General features: G+C 39.8%; 1 protein-coding gene across 2 annotated transcripts in view; it reads left to right on the top strand.

Annotated features, from left to right (window-relative positions):
- The first annotated feature begins 13,138 nt into the window (after nucleotides 1-13,138).
- The window catches only part of LOC105919586 (melanoma receptor tyrosine-protein kinase), a 43,663-nt gene continuing 41,887 nt past the window's right edge, over nucleotides 13,139-14,914 (top strand). Inside the window, exon 1 of one of the 2 annotated variants that reach the window (XM_036124955.1) lies at nucleotides 13,139-13,438. In XM_036124955.1, coding sequence (XP_035980848.1) covers nucleotides 13,360-13,438 — 79 coding nt within the window. In that variant the 5' untranslated portion in view covers nucleotides 13,139-13,359. The remainder of the gene's footprint in view (nucleotides 13,439-14,914) is intronic. The other variant, XM_012854917.3, reaches the window with a different exon arrangement.

The following is a 14,914-nucleotide window of genomic DNA, read 5'->3' as shown; positions in this document are numbered from 1 at the left end:
AGCCTGCAGGGACCCGGGAGGAGTCACACCTCCTCTGATTAAAATAGGGACAGATTTATATTCCTTCAGTTTATAGAGCTGAAACGCCCTGGTCGATTTTTAAATTTTTAAAATCTATTTTTATAGAGTTTAACAATTTTATACCAAACATGAAAAGCAGCTGCTGCACAGAACCTGTAAGCCGTCCCATGTGATCCTCATCAACAGCTCTGTGGCCTTTCTGAGGTCTGGGGACAGGTTTATGCTCTTCTTTGGTTGCTTTTTTACTCTGTTCCTGTTATTGAAGCCATCTGTAAAGATAAAGAGCAGCGCTGCCTTAACTAGGATCTAATAGAAGGATGAAAGTCCAGAGCAGAAACACTCCTGCCAGCAGATGAAGAGGAACAGAGACAGGAGCTGTAACAGGTCCAGATTCATCAGAGACCTAAAACAGAACCTGGGAGATGATCATCTGCTGCACGCAGCAAACAGCTGAACTAAAACTCTGTTTTCTTCGTTAGTCCAGCTTTAATTTAACTGGAGAAATGGGAATAAACTGGTGTGCAGGGGCGGTGCATGCATGAACAGGGCCCCGGGTTAACCTTTCCCAACACAAAAATAAAAGTTAGAACGTCTAGAAATGTTCTAGAAATCTCAAACTGTGTTTTAAAGAATCTCTGAGCAGGTTGGGCCGATCTGCCTAATAAAAATAATTCAAAACTTCCTGGTAAAGAAGAATTTAGCACTTCCTGTCAGGCACCAAGTCCAGCAGCGTTATCCAGGGTTTCCTCTGCCTCCAGGTCCGCCCAGTCCCGCTGGTTTACGCTGCTCTGCAGAACCTGGAGGTGTTCTGAGAACGATGCAGAGACCGAGCACTAGAAGCCAGAGATGGGAAGTTAGATCAACTCTAACTCTGTGGAAGTTAGAACAGAACTGCTTCAATTTACCAGTTTCTGCATCCAGACATTTTAACGGCTTACGTTCTACGCTGGCCTTTAGGTAAATGTTTCTGTCAAACACTTTCTTTTCTGTTTCTGTTAGCTCTTTTTCTGTATTGTTGTCACACTAATGATAGAAATAGAATTTATAGGCAAGAAATCATCAAAAAAAGCCAAGAAGTTCAGAATAACACGAGACATGATACACTGAATCTCCAAGCATTCTCTTTTAGTTTAAAATATTCATTTTTATTTATTTATTTATTTTTTTTAACCCCTAAACTCTGAGGTAAAAATTAGCTGTATGATCTATAAAATAGATAAACCTGTACAGTTTTTAGCTGAGCCTGAAATGTTTCCACACGTCAAAGTTCAGAGGCTACGACCGAGACTAACGGACAGATGTTAACAGTTTACTTTCTTTGTTTCATTTTATGCCTTAAAGATAAAAAACTCAGATTTGGGCCCTAGTTTCTGCTCATTGAGCATTTTATAGATTCCTTTTTATTTTATGTTGAGGACGTAGGAAAGATGAATGATAAAGAGAAAAGAATAAAACTCTTCATTACAACGTTTTTTATGTGAGCATAAAAAATAAGATCAGCTTCATTTTCTGCTGTGTGTCAAATATTTAATTTAATAACCCCTGGAACACAAAATTAATTTATCATGAAGAAGGTGCTTTAAACCCTTGAAATGCATCGAGGCTGAGCTTTACATCAGGACTGAAGGCGTCCAAAGACTCATTTTCAGGGAAACGCAGACATGGAGCTCCTGGTTTAATACAGCTGGAACAGATAAATCCATTCTGGGAGGATTTCTGAGGTTTTATTGAAACGCTGAGAGGCTGCAGCCAGCAGGTGGCGCCACCATGCAGCAGAATATTTATCCACAGCAGAACCGGGTCAGTACTGTGTGGGTATTTATTTAAACACATAAGATTTAATTAAAACAGTCACACTGGATGAAGAAACGTTCTGTAGATGTAGAAATCTGTCAGAAAACAGGCAAATTCAGACAGAAATGCATAGAAACCAGAGGAAAGGCTGGAAGAACCTGAATCAGAACCAGAACATCGGTCAGGAGCAGAAACCAGAAGAAAATGAAACTGGAATAAACGAAGGAACTTATTTTGTACGAAGGAAGTACAAAATAAACCTAGAACCAGACAAAGGTGGAAGCATAAAATGAGACATCAGGAGATAAATTATGGACCGGAACTCAAAGCCCACAGAGCTGCAGAGAAGGAGGCGTCTTCCTACCTGGACCTGGACAGGAAACATTAAAGTCCTTTTATTTCTCTCTGAGCTTGTTGCTGTAATCATTTCCACTGTATCACCTACTGTACCTGTATCAAAGCCATAAAAATGCTGACCTGTTCAGAGGAAAGCAGAAATGATCAGGGTCACTACCAACTTCAATCAACTTCAAGTATTTTAAAACTGTATCTATCAAAAGAAAGTACATCTGAGATATGTATGTATGTATGTATGTATGTATGTATGTATGTATGTATGTATGTATGTATGTATGTATGTATGTATGTATGTATGTATGTATGTATTATCTCTTTGCTGAGTACTTTTCTTTATAGGTTTTTTTATTATTATATGTAGCAATGATGTACAGTAATTAATTCTATGATCTCTTTATTCATCCTGTTGGTGTAATTAAGAGTATTTAGGTTATGAGGAAGTATATTACAATGTATTGTGTGAAACCCGTCTCCTCTTCTTCTATTTTCATTTGTTTTATTTGCTGTTTTTTTTGTTACTTATTACTTTTGATTTTTGCTATTTATTTCTTTGCATTCTTGGATTTTGCAAACACTGTTTTTTGTTTTTATTCATGTAGATTTTCGTTGGACTGCAGGAAGAACAGCGGCACCGTGGCTGATCTGTATTAGTAAATGAAACTAAAGACCCTCACTGTGGAGCTGGAGCAGCTCAGCATTAGCCACGTTCTAATGTTCTCAGCAGAACCAAAGCTTTGGTTCCTTTTCCTCTGGAAGCCTGGATCACATCTGCAGCTGCTGCTGGCTGTGAGCCTTCAGCCCGAGGACTTTCCCACTGATAGCAACTGATTATTGATCAAAAAACACTTTTAATTAACCCAGAGGAGCTCATTAGCTTCCTCTCTTCATCCCTAATCTGGTCCTCCTCCTCCTCCTCTGAGTTTCTCACATGAGGCTCTGCTACAGATTTAAGAGACAGAAGCAGAGGTGGAGTTCTAGCTCAGTCTGAACAGACATTCTGCTTTTCCTATTTTTGACTTTCTAAACAGTTTTTGTCTAACCTCTCCCTCTTTCTCTCTCGTCAACAAATATTCTGCATCTTTGTTTTTCTTCTGTGCTTGAATGATTAATGTGACATTAACTGCACCATGTTTGCCATTTTTCCTCATTTCCATCCATCCGTAAAGCTCTCAGTCGATTCCACCTGCAAACACAGACGACACAAGAATAAGAATAAGAACAAAGAGGTTTTCTTCTCCGACCAGAGTAGAAAAGAGGCCGATTATGATAAGAAATTGCTGAACATGGCAACAGAAGGATCTAAAGTGAATAGAGAAGTCATTCCTAACGAGGTTAAAGGTCCCATCAGACCCATGGGAGAAAATGTGAAGCAGTTGGCAAATATAACTGATAAAAAGGTTCAGACCATTAACTGTAATTATCACACAGATGAAGTTTTCAACAAGAATGAGGCGATGCAAGGAGCTTTGGCCATCATGCATTTTAACAGCAGACACTTATGCAAAAAAAGGATTTAACAATCAAACATTTTCTGAATTCTTTCTGAAAAAAAAGGAGGGCAGAGGTGTTGCTCTGTTTATTGATTCATGATTTAGAAGCAAAGTTATTAAAAATGTCTCATGCATTATAATTGAAGTTGGAAATTGAGGTTGAACGGTGCAGAAATGTAATTATCAGTTGTTTGTATAAACCACCAGGAACCAGCCTGTCCACAGTTAATGACAGAATTGTAGGTTTAGGTGCAGATAAAGTAAAAACTGTCCATGGAGACTTTAACGCTGACATAGTTAATCCATTTGGCCATAAACTGCCTCTGAGTTTAAACTATTACAGTACCTTGTAATAGTTTATGTGCAGTCACTGATTAGCCAATCAGAATCACTATAGAAACTACAACACTGACAGATAATATTTTTACCAACAGAAATGAAGGAAGGATTGTTGCAGGTTTATTCATTTGTGATTCAAGTGATCTTCCACCAGTTTTTCATGTCTTCCCAAACTGTTTTTCAGTAAGAAAGTATAAAATACAGACCAAATATAAGTAAATAAAATGTCATTCTGTTAAAAATATTGAAGGTTTTAGAAAGGATCTCAGCAATCAAAGCTAGTTTTGTGTTTATGTATCTACTGATGAATGATTCTTTTTAACCAAATTTATAGAGCTATTCAACTTAGATTGTCCAATAAAGAAAATTAGAATACAAGGTAAGACATTGAAAAAGCAATGGATAAACAGAGGCATTGAAAATGCATGTAGAAAAAAATATACTTTACATGAGATTTGTAAAACATAAGAGACTGAAGATAAATATAAAATGTAAAAAAAAAACATGAATTAGTGTCATTAGAAGCAGTAAATAAATGTTTTCAGAAACTACTAGAACAACAGAAACATAATATGCAAGGAACATGGAACGTATAATTAAAAAGACAAATAATAAGCAAGGATTTCAGAAACGATAATGAAGCTCTGATGAGAAATCCCACAGACAAAGAGATTCAATTAAACACGTTGTTAATGTTGGCTTTAATTTGGTAAAACACATTCCTGACTCTAACAGTAAAGACTTTGATGGTTGGAACAACATCAGTTCAGTAATAATGTATCATCAACATTTCTATCAGACAGCAACAAAGATGAAATATTTAAAGTAGTGAAGAGTTTTGATAGCAGGAGGTGAACTGACTGGAAATATATAGACATGAAATTTGTTTCATTAATACATTGTTTTTATTAATCTATACATTTTTTTGTCCTTTCAAAAAAAGGAAAGGAAGAGAAAGAGGTGAAAAAAGAAAGGAAAGAATGGAGAAGGAAACAAAAGAAAATTAAATGGAGAACGAAAAAAAACTATTAATGGATAAATGATTTTGTAAAGGAGGGTCAGCATCAGAAGCCGTGGTTTCAGCCGGCTTATTTTTTGATTTTCTTGGTTTGTAAATGTAAATGATCAATTTGCATGTTTTGCATTTATCTGTAGCCAAAAAAAAAAAAATCATTCAGAATAAATCAAATTGCAGAACCACTGCCTTTACTCTGAGTAAACAGCTGTCAGTGCTGCCACATGTAGAGCCTGTCCCTTTAAATCTGCAGCTCCACATTTATCTTCTGCAGCATCAGCAGCAGCCCTCAGTCTGCAGGTAAAGAAACTAAAGACACAGAAACTACAAACTAATTCTCATCCTTCTGATTTGGTTCATGCAGTGGATGCTGTCATTTCTTGGGAAACTGGAAATAAAAAACATGAGTTTTGGTGCAAAAAATTCACAAATACAGTGTTCAGAAGTACTGAACAGAACCAGAACTCTGGGTGATGAGTGCTGAGGTCACACTAACAGACCAGTTTTTATAATAGTGTTACAACTCTAATCAGTACCTCACCTCTAGTGGTTCATGTCCAATACACAAGTGCATTAAAAATGTTCAGATTTATGACGACGCTATGTACGCTCCGTGTTTTATTCTGTTTATTGCTTTGGTGGCAGAGTTTCTGTACCGTCCTGACGGGTCAGTGGACCGGTTCCACTGCACTCATACACCTTTGTGGGTTGGGATGTTGTCACTGCAGCAGGTTGAGCTCAGAAAGCTGTTGAGGTTCAGTTTTCTCAGGAAACGTTTACATTTTTATCCAGCCAATAACGTAAAGCTGATTGAAGTGGAGCAGAACCTCAGGGGACGTGTCTTCAACGGTCTGTCAGCTCAGCGGCTGATTGTTCAGCACCGAGGACGTTTCTGCAGAAACTGTCATCCAGCCGCTGCAGACGCTGATGTGTCGCTGCTTCAGGTGTTTTCCCAGTGTGAGTTGTTAGAGAAGGCATGTTGAGACAAAGCAGCCGTCACGCTGATGAAACGCCAGCAGGAGACGTGGGGGTGTGCAGCGCAGTGACATAGCTCTCATATTCTACCACCAAAGGAGGGAGTTTGATGTGAGAACTTATTCCTGCTCCTGGTTTTTCTTCTGGACAGGGGTTTAAGTTTAGCTCTAAGGTTTAGGTTTAAGTTTAGCTCTAAGGTTTAGGTTTAAGTTTAGCTCTAAGGTTTAGGTTTAAGTTTAGCTCTAAGGTTTAGGTTTAGGGTTAGCTCCAAGGTTTAAGTTTAAGTTTAGCTCTAAGGTTTAGGTTTAAGTTTAGCTCTAAGGTTTAGGTTTAGGTTTAGCTCTAAGGTTTAGGTTTAGCTCTAAGGTTTAAGTTTAAGTTTAGCTCTAAGATTTATGTTTAAGTTTAGCTCTAAGGTTTAGGTTTAAGTTTAGCTCTAAGGTTTAGGTTTATGTTTAGCTCTAAGGTTTAGGTTTAGGGTTAGCTCCAAGGTTTAAGTTTAAGTTTAGCTCTAAGGTTTAGGTTTAAGTTTAGCTCTAAGGTTTAGGTTTATGTTTAGCTCTAAGGTTTAGGTTTAGGTTTAAGTTTAGCTCTAAGGTTAAGTTTTAAGTTTAGCTCTAAGGTTTAGGTTTAGGTGAGGGTTAGACCAGAAAGGGTAGAAAATGATTGGCAGTCAAGGCACAGTCCTCAGTAAGGATTTAAAACTAGAACGGGTGTTTGTGGGTCCGTCCTGGTTTCCTTCCCCTCAGACCTCTGGATCAATCCGTCATTTTCTCCAGTTTTCCTTCCTTTGATCCAGAAACTGCTGCGGTGTTTTCCAGCCGTTTTCAATCACCGCTTGTCCAGTTGTCAGGAGTTTTTGCTTGGATTTCGGCTGCTCTTCACCGACTTTCATTCCCTTAATGATTCCCCCAGAAGCACATTGACAAATCCCGTCCTCCGTCGTCTTCTTAGAGTCACTTTTATGATAAAATCATTCAAAGTGTTTTCATTTAGTTTAGTCAGCAACGCGCTTTCTGCCCGGCAACACGCTGTCAGCTGTTATTAGGGACAAATGAAGGAGAAGGTCCATTAGCGTGTTTGTTTTTCTGCATCCAGATGCTGTGTTGGCAACATGAGGAGGAATTTTCAGGTAAACAGGGAGCAGAAAGTGGCCGTTAATTATGGATGCAGCAAGTGTTGCAGAGTGCATGAAATCTCTGACCCCATTTGGACAAAAACACAAATCAGGAGAATAACATCAACCCTCTGAGCTCCGCAGAGAGTTTTAAATCTTTTCTCATATTTCATGAAGTCTGATCAACGTAAGTATCAAGTTTTGTAGGTTGTTTGCAGGACAAAAACACAGATATGAGAACTATCAGTACAACGAAGAAAAACACAAAGAAGGAGCAGAAGAACAGGAGCAACAGAGAAACGGTGGATAACGGGCGATGTAACGACAGGATCCAGGCATAAAGCTCACAGACGGAGCCCTGCTGGCACTCAGGCTCCTGCACTTTGGCCCTGGATGACTGCGGCTGGAGCCCATTTTTTCTTTATTTAATTAAGAAAATTAATTAATAAATAGAAAACTGTCACTCAGCTGTCTGGTTGATTTTATCAGCACAGTAACAGGGCCTCTGTCAACAGTAGCTACTGCCTCGCCTCTTTTGAAAATAAAGTTTTGGATGCTTTTTCAAATTCTTTATTCAGAGCAGAGTTTGAATTTAATATTCTCGATTATTATTTAACATATCTTTAATATACTTTTCATCAATCCAACATTTCTGTATTAATAATTGTTTTTCCATGGTCTGATTTACTCTAATCGTAAATGTCGTATTTTCATCTTCTGTAAGAGGAAAATGATCCTAATAAACAGAAATAGGAGCCTGGAAACATCAGTCTGTCAGTAATCCATCCATAGTGTGTCACACAAATTAACTTTTCAGTAATATTCTAATTTATTGAATTGGTCTGAATACTAGGGGTGATAATAAATTACTTTAAACTCAACCTAAAGGCCAGAATAGAGCAATAGGGTGGCCTAAGACCTTTAGGAGTTTAAAAAGCAGAAGGAGAACCTTAAAATCAGCTCTAAGGTGGAACCTTTAAATCTGTGGACGGGTTTCTGGTTCTGTTTAGCAAGTCTGCAGCTGGGTTCTGAAGTAATAGAGCTAAAGTTCTGCAAGGAAGCAAAATCCAGAGCAACAATATATCCTGGACATGATGATGAAAGAGATTTTTTTTTCCACTTTCATTTAAAAATGTAGAAAAAAAGTTCTTCTCTACATGAAATGACGTGAAAACATTTTTCTTCCTGTCACTTTTGCTGCAAACAGTTTGATGTTTTAAAGGCACAAAGGCAACACATTTGTTAAAGCAATCAAAATGAATTCAAGTATTTCTGTGCTTTTTTTCACTTTGTTGAATTAAAAAAAATAATTTTTAATTCAACGCACAGCGGCAGATCCACAGCAGACTATGCAGCACATGAAGCAGAGGCTGAGGAGACGGAGCAACACTAGCAGACAGCAGAGAAGACAAAGAACTGAGACTGAACTAAAGGATCAAAGCAACCAGGAGAGACTCGGAGTGAAGAAGCAAGTTTTTCCTGCTTTCTTTCACGTCCAAACAATGTTTCTAGATTTGCATCTTTGCATTCACTTTAGTCTGCAGCTGTGATGATGCTGCAGGCCGCTGCATTGGTTGGTTCATCAGGCTTAGAACAGAAACCACAGCAAATGCAATAGTTTTCCTGCCTTTGGCAGTTTTCTCCTGTATCAAATTGCACCAAACTTTGGTCATTAGCCTAAATAACATAAAATAAAAAATTCAATTCATAAAGACAAAGACACTTTTAGTTCAATTTATTTTATTTATATAGCACCAATTCATGAAACATGTCATCTCAAGTCTCTTTCCAAAGTCAGACTCCATCAGATCCTCCAGGTTGGTGAGAAAGTTTCCTCTCTAAGGAAACCCAGCAGGTTGCATCAAGTCTCTCCAAGCAGCATTCACTCCTCCTGAAAGAGCGTAGAGCCACAGTGGACAGTCGTCTGCATTGTTGATGGCTTTGCAGCAATCCCTCATACTGAGCATGCATGAAGCGACAGTGGAGAGGAAAACTCCCCTTTAACAGGGAGGAGAACCTCCAGCAGAACCAGAACCAGGCTCAGTGTGAAAGCTCATCTGCCTCCACCCACTGGGGCTTAGAGAAGACAGAGCAGAGACACAGAAAGCTCAGAAGCTCACATTGACCCAGGAGTACTTTCTATGTTAGAGAAGACAGAGCAGAGACACAGAAAGCACAGAAGCTCACATTGACCCAGGAGTACTTTCTATGTTAGAGGAAAGGAAAAGGCATGATTGCAGCAATAGCCCCACATAAATACAACCAACAACCCCCATAATTTGTCAAACCTAACTAATGACTAATTGATTAATAAAAGGAGCCTCCTGCAGTTTGTCAGGGTACGATGACTCAACGAGTGGAAGCTATACCATCAGATTAATGAAACTTTTATTTCACTTGGCAGTGAATGCAGCTGCAGCTCAGCAAAAACAACAACATATCTGCTTTCTGCCGGTTCCTCCTGATCACCTGTGCCTGTGTGTGTTCCCAGCAGCTTCTGCTTGTGCGGAGCAGCAGTTCGGTTATTATCCGAGTCGAATGAGTGATGGTTTGCTCTTTGCTTCTGCAGATTCATGTGATTATTTCTGCAGTGGAGCGGCAGGTGGAACAGCTCAGATTTCACTTCTGTGTCATCCTTTTCACTGCAAAATCAAACCTAAAGGTCATAGAAACATCACATGCTGGTAAAAGAAGGTAGTAGTGGTTTCCTGTCATGGCTTTTAGTTTCTGGATCAGAAAAACTAGAACAAAGATCAGAGAACAAGTAAAGTTTTGTACATGGAACAGTGCTGACTAGAGTGGGTCTAAAGATAGAATTAAACCCTCTCTGATGATTTCAGGAAAGGCTTTGTTTAAGTTGAACGTTTAATCAAAATAAAGGGTTAAAAACAGCTCAAACCTTATTTAACATAATTGTGGATAGAACTATATGAGACGAATCTCTGGGATTAAACTGAGTTTTCTTACAGGATTAAAACCAACTCAGCTGATCAGGATTGTGATCAAGAGAGAATTGACGCAGTCTCATAGCGATGATTTTTATGCGTTAGCACCGCAAGGCGAACCAAACATAAAATATTCTAAATGTTTTTAAAACAATTAGTATTGTTAATTTCCTCTGCTCTTCCATGTCGTTAATCTAAAACACAGGTGTCAAACTCAAGGCCCGCGGGCCAAATACGGCCCGTCAAGGTAAATTATCCAGCCCTCGAGAGCCAAAAAAAAAAGGCGTATATCCTTTTAAAGTGTATAAAGTGGCTAAAACTGTGCCTCCTGTAAATGTAACTCACCTCAATATCAACTTTGTTTTGCACATAAACTCTACAAACTGGGCCTAAGGGTGCTACTTTTATGTTACTGTGCATTTTTTATATTACTGTGTGAACTGGAATGAAATTATGAAATGAAAAGTATCGTCTCTACACGTGCAACCGGCCCTTTTAATGACTTCATGATGCCAAAGTGGCCCCATATAGAAATTAGTTTGACACCCCTGATCTAAAAGCTTCAAAAATGAACATTTCTCACATGTTTCACACAGAAATGCTCTGGGCGTCACAGGTAGCTGCAGTTTGGGGCTTGAGTCACTAGATGGCGACCATTCTTAAACACATGACCGTTAAAATGTAATAAAATGATCCTGAAAAATAAAATATTTTGTCTTTAGCTTTTCTGTAGGTTTCTGGTCAAAACAGACAGATGTCTGAATCTATCCGTAACTTCTTCTACCTTGACAAAAAGAAAAGTAGCCCAGACCGCGACAGCAGCAGCAGCTTTCATTGTAAACATGATGTTCTTCTGGTGACGCTCACATCTGGAATTATGATCCAACCGTTCAGGTTTGGTTTCATCACATTCTCTCCCATGAGGTTCTGTAAGATGTCATCCAGGCCTGCAGGTTATCTTTGTGAGAAAATATGTTTTTTGTTGCATCTCTACTGGTTGAGACGTGAGGAAAACAGACATTCTTGTCACACATGGAAAACAACGTGTACTTGTTGGAAGTTCCTGCAGCTCCTCCAAAACTACTTTCAGTCCCCTGGCCGCCTCTCTGACCAGTTCAAGTCTCGACTTTTCATCAGTTTCATAGAAATGTCAGTTTTTCTGGGTATTGGTCTTAAACCTCTCTGCCACCATGGCTTCAGCCAGAGGATTAAAAAGAGCCGATATGGGAAAAGCTGCAGGGCGGCTGAATCGTTTCAGGGCGATCAGATTCTCTCTAACTGATGGTCGGTGTGAACTAAAGAGGACTGGGTGCAGAAATGGAATCAAAAAGGGCTTCAACGAGGTATTACATTAAGAGTAAACACATTTATGCAACTTAGACTTAGACAACTTTAACCAGGTTAATGCGGCTTTTCATTCTTTAAATCATTGTTTTCTTTTAAACATTTTCTGCTCTTCACTTAAGTTTTAGTCATTTTTCAGTCTCAGTTTATGTCATTTAACAGACGTGTGTTAACTATACATAGCAACTACATGTACTGTAAAGTTTCTTTTGTTGTTCTATCTACATAATATATTGTGTTTTTAATTATAACCTTGCTTTATATTTAATAAGGTAGAATAATTCCAACAAACTCTCCAGTTTACAGGAACTAATGTAACTGATAAAAAACTCACATAAATTTTTTATTTTTTAATAAGTGATCATGACATTTGAATTGATTTTTGTCATGATTTAGGGTTTTTGTTTGTTTTGCTTTGAACTTCTCTGGACATTTCCCATCAGCCTATCACCTCTCAGCCAACAGCCACCAGCCAATCAGCTCAGCCGACAGTCAATTAGCCACATCAGCTCCACCTGCTGCCGGTAATTAGTCAACCCGGCTCACCTGTGCACCTGACGTCTCTTCTCCTCTTCCTCTACCACTTCTCATTACTCCTCATCCTCACAATAAACCTTTTAAAAACGAAACTCTGTGTTTGGCTGAATGTCAGGTTCAGTAACCTTTACAGATTTAGTTTTTCCATTTTCAAACGTAGTACATTTAAAATTAACATTTTCAGACTTTGCTTTTAAATGCAAGCGATCAAGAGTTCTGGACCCATAGTCTATGATGTTATTTAAATTAATTCATAAAAAATAAGAAAGAAACCAAAACAACCACAGACATAATTAACATAAAAACGAGATCAGATACAGATTTGTTTATCCCGTTTAAACCTAAGAATAATGTATTGTACTTAATAATATTTTATATTATTAATATAATGAGTAATTTCTTCCTCATAAAAATATCCTTGTTAATGACCCCGGTTTTCTTATTAGAGGGCAGCTGTGGAGGACACATCGACCGGTAGGGGGCGCTAACACCATTGGTGCTGTGATTTATTCAGACCAGAGACTTTTTCAGAGCAAGCCTGTTTTTTATCTACCAGCGTATTTTCATTGTGGCTTTTCATTTTATCTGCTATATATCACCTAATTTTAATTCTAATAGTTTTTTTTTATCCTCTGAAGGTCCTTAATGATGAATAAAATGTTTTTAACTTATCCGAAACCTTTTTAAATATTCATAATAACAGAGCCGTATGAAGCCAGAGAACCAAACCAGTTCAATAAAGAGAGAAACGAAAGCAAAAAGGTTAGTTTGGAAATTAATTAATTAATTAAGGTATTTTGAACGATTTTCTTGCATTGCTGGGTTTAAATGATAAAATTCGGGCTTCCATGTTTGCTCTTTGCTAAAATATAGATTTATGTTTTGCTTTGTGGTTAAAAACACAAACAATAAATCAATTATTCGGTCAAACCTTTTATTATAGAGCACTTTGCACAGTCAAGGTGCCCAAAGTGCGCAATAAATAAATAAATAAATGGTGCAGAACAATCTGCAGAGTATTGCTTCTAAGCAGAAAAAACATGAGTTTGCGGTTTAATGATATATTTTCCAGATGCTGGGCGTTATTTTATTGTTGCATGCTGCCTTTAGGAAGCAGCCCGGAACTTTTCCCCTTGTTTTCGGGTCTGTTTGTCTTCCTGCGCTTTCTGGGAAACATTTGTCCCGGTGCATGCTCAAACAAATGGAATTTGGCGTCAGAGAGAGCCAGAGGTGCAGGAGGTGCAGGGGGAGGAGGTGCAGGAGGAGGTGTGTGCTGCTGGGCAGGGCAGAGCCATGAATGCGCTCAGACCCGTCATTCAGCTCCAGCCGCAGCGCAGGAGCCTTTCTGGACCTGTGCGTCACATGGAGCCATAGTCCGTCCGCAAAGCCCGCTTCAGCACCGCCGCAGGACTTTAGCGCGTCTTCATGAAGTTTGTGAGCGCAGGAGCGGCGCTGCTGCTGCTCCTCATCGGCCGCTGCTGCTGCACCGACCCCGACCGGAAAGGTAAGACCGGCCGGGGAGCGCCGGGCCGGGACGCATGGCGCTCTGCTGGGACCGGGAGTTCATTTCTGCTCCCTGATGGTTTAAAAAGTTTCTTTGCTTCATGTTTCTGCTGCTTGGAGAGGTTTGCTCTCTGTTTCTGATGCGTTTTCACGTGTTTTACACTCACCTGCACAGATTTGTTGTAAAACATCAGGAATGACCAAAAGTCCCGCGGATCGCTTCTTATTTAGTAAACAGCAAAAAGTGATTTTTTTTAAATAAATGTGCGCATTCTAAAGATCAACTCAATAAGAACAATAATTAAAGATGATTAAAGATCGGCAGTAATATTTTCTTAGTACAGAGCAGATGACTGGTGGTTGGGTTCTGCTGTCAGAGTCTGAAGGGAATCAGACCTGAGGCAGAGAACCAGATCAGCAGCTTCACGGATCTTTTAAAGGATCCTCTCTAAATCTCTCTGCTGTCAGCTCTGATCCAGGTGGAAAACCCAGCAGCTTTATTCTCAGTGCTGAGGCTAAAGTGGCGTTTAAAGGTTTTATTCTCAGGTTCTCAGACGTTCTGCTCCGTTTCCTCATAAACGAAACGTTGACCTGAGGAGCTGGAAGCTTCTTCTTCTTGTTGTGACACAAAGAGCGAGTTAAAGCTCCACTTTAACAGCTTTAAACTGAAACTCGCTGCTACCAACAGTTTGTCTCGGCATGAACCGGTTCTCCAGGTTCCACCACGGCCCTGTTGATCAACATCACCAGAACCGACCCAGGCAGGCTCCCCGCTGGGCCAGTTTGACCGACCGGGTCTCACAGAGGAGCCGGTCGGTAAAGAATGGGTTCTGAGGAGGTTCATGTCAGAGTTTCACTGCAACTCTTCAGATGTTCCTCCTTTCCTTCGTTTGGATCAGAATCTTCTCCTGGCAGCGCCTGCAGCCGTCTTCATGCAGGTGCAACAAATCCAGTTTCTATCAAAGCAGAACTCTGATTTCTGGGTTAGTTCTGCAGGTTAGCGGATCTGACTTCATGAAACGGAAACCTTTCCTCTTTTTGCAGAACAGATTAGTCGCTTCGCCTGCTTCCCACCTCTGTGACGACGGCTTTTGGTTCTATTGAAGTTCTGCTCGCTGTGCAGCCGAATGGAAACAGAACTTTTTCTAAGGTGCATCTGTTTGCTGCACCTTAGAAATGATGGAGCTCAATGTGTGGCTGTGCAGCTGGAGAGCGGTTCAGCTGAGCTGGACCTGAGCTGGACCTGAGCTGGACCTGAGCTGGACCTGAGCTGGACCTGAGCTGGGTCCAGATGCCCGGATGCCCGGATGGTTTGGGCCCGTTTGCTGACTCACTGGTTCTGTGTCTGCAGGTTTAGGGGAACGTAGGAGAGATGATGACGGTTCTGGGCTGATTCAGCTCAGATTTACAGTTCTTCTCCACAGAACCAGGATCTGGATCTTTTTCCGCTGCTTCTATGTCTCTGGCTGGTTTTAGA

Source organism: Fundulus heteroclitus, chromosome 21 (genome assembly GCF_011125445.2).
Source record: "Fundulus heteroclitus isolate FHET01 chromosome 21, MU-UCD_Fhet_4.1, whole genome shotgun sequence".
NCBI classification, from domain to species: Eukaryota; Metazoa; Chordata; class Actinopteri; order Cyprinodontiformes; family Fundulidae; genus Fundulus; species Fundulus heteroclitus.
This window is presented reverse-complemented; position numbering and strand designations above follow the sequence as displayed.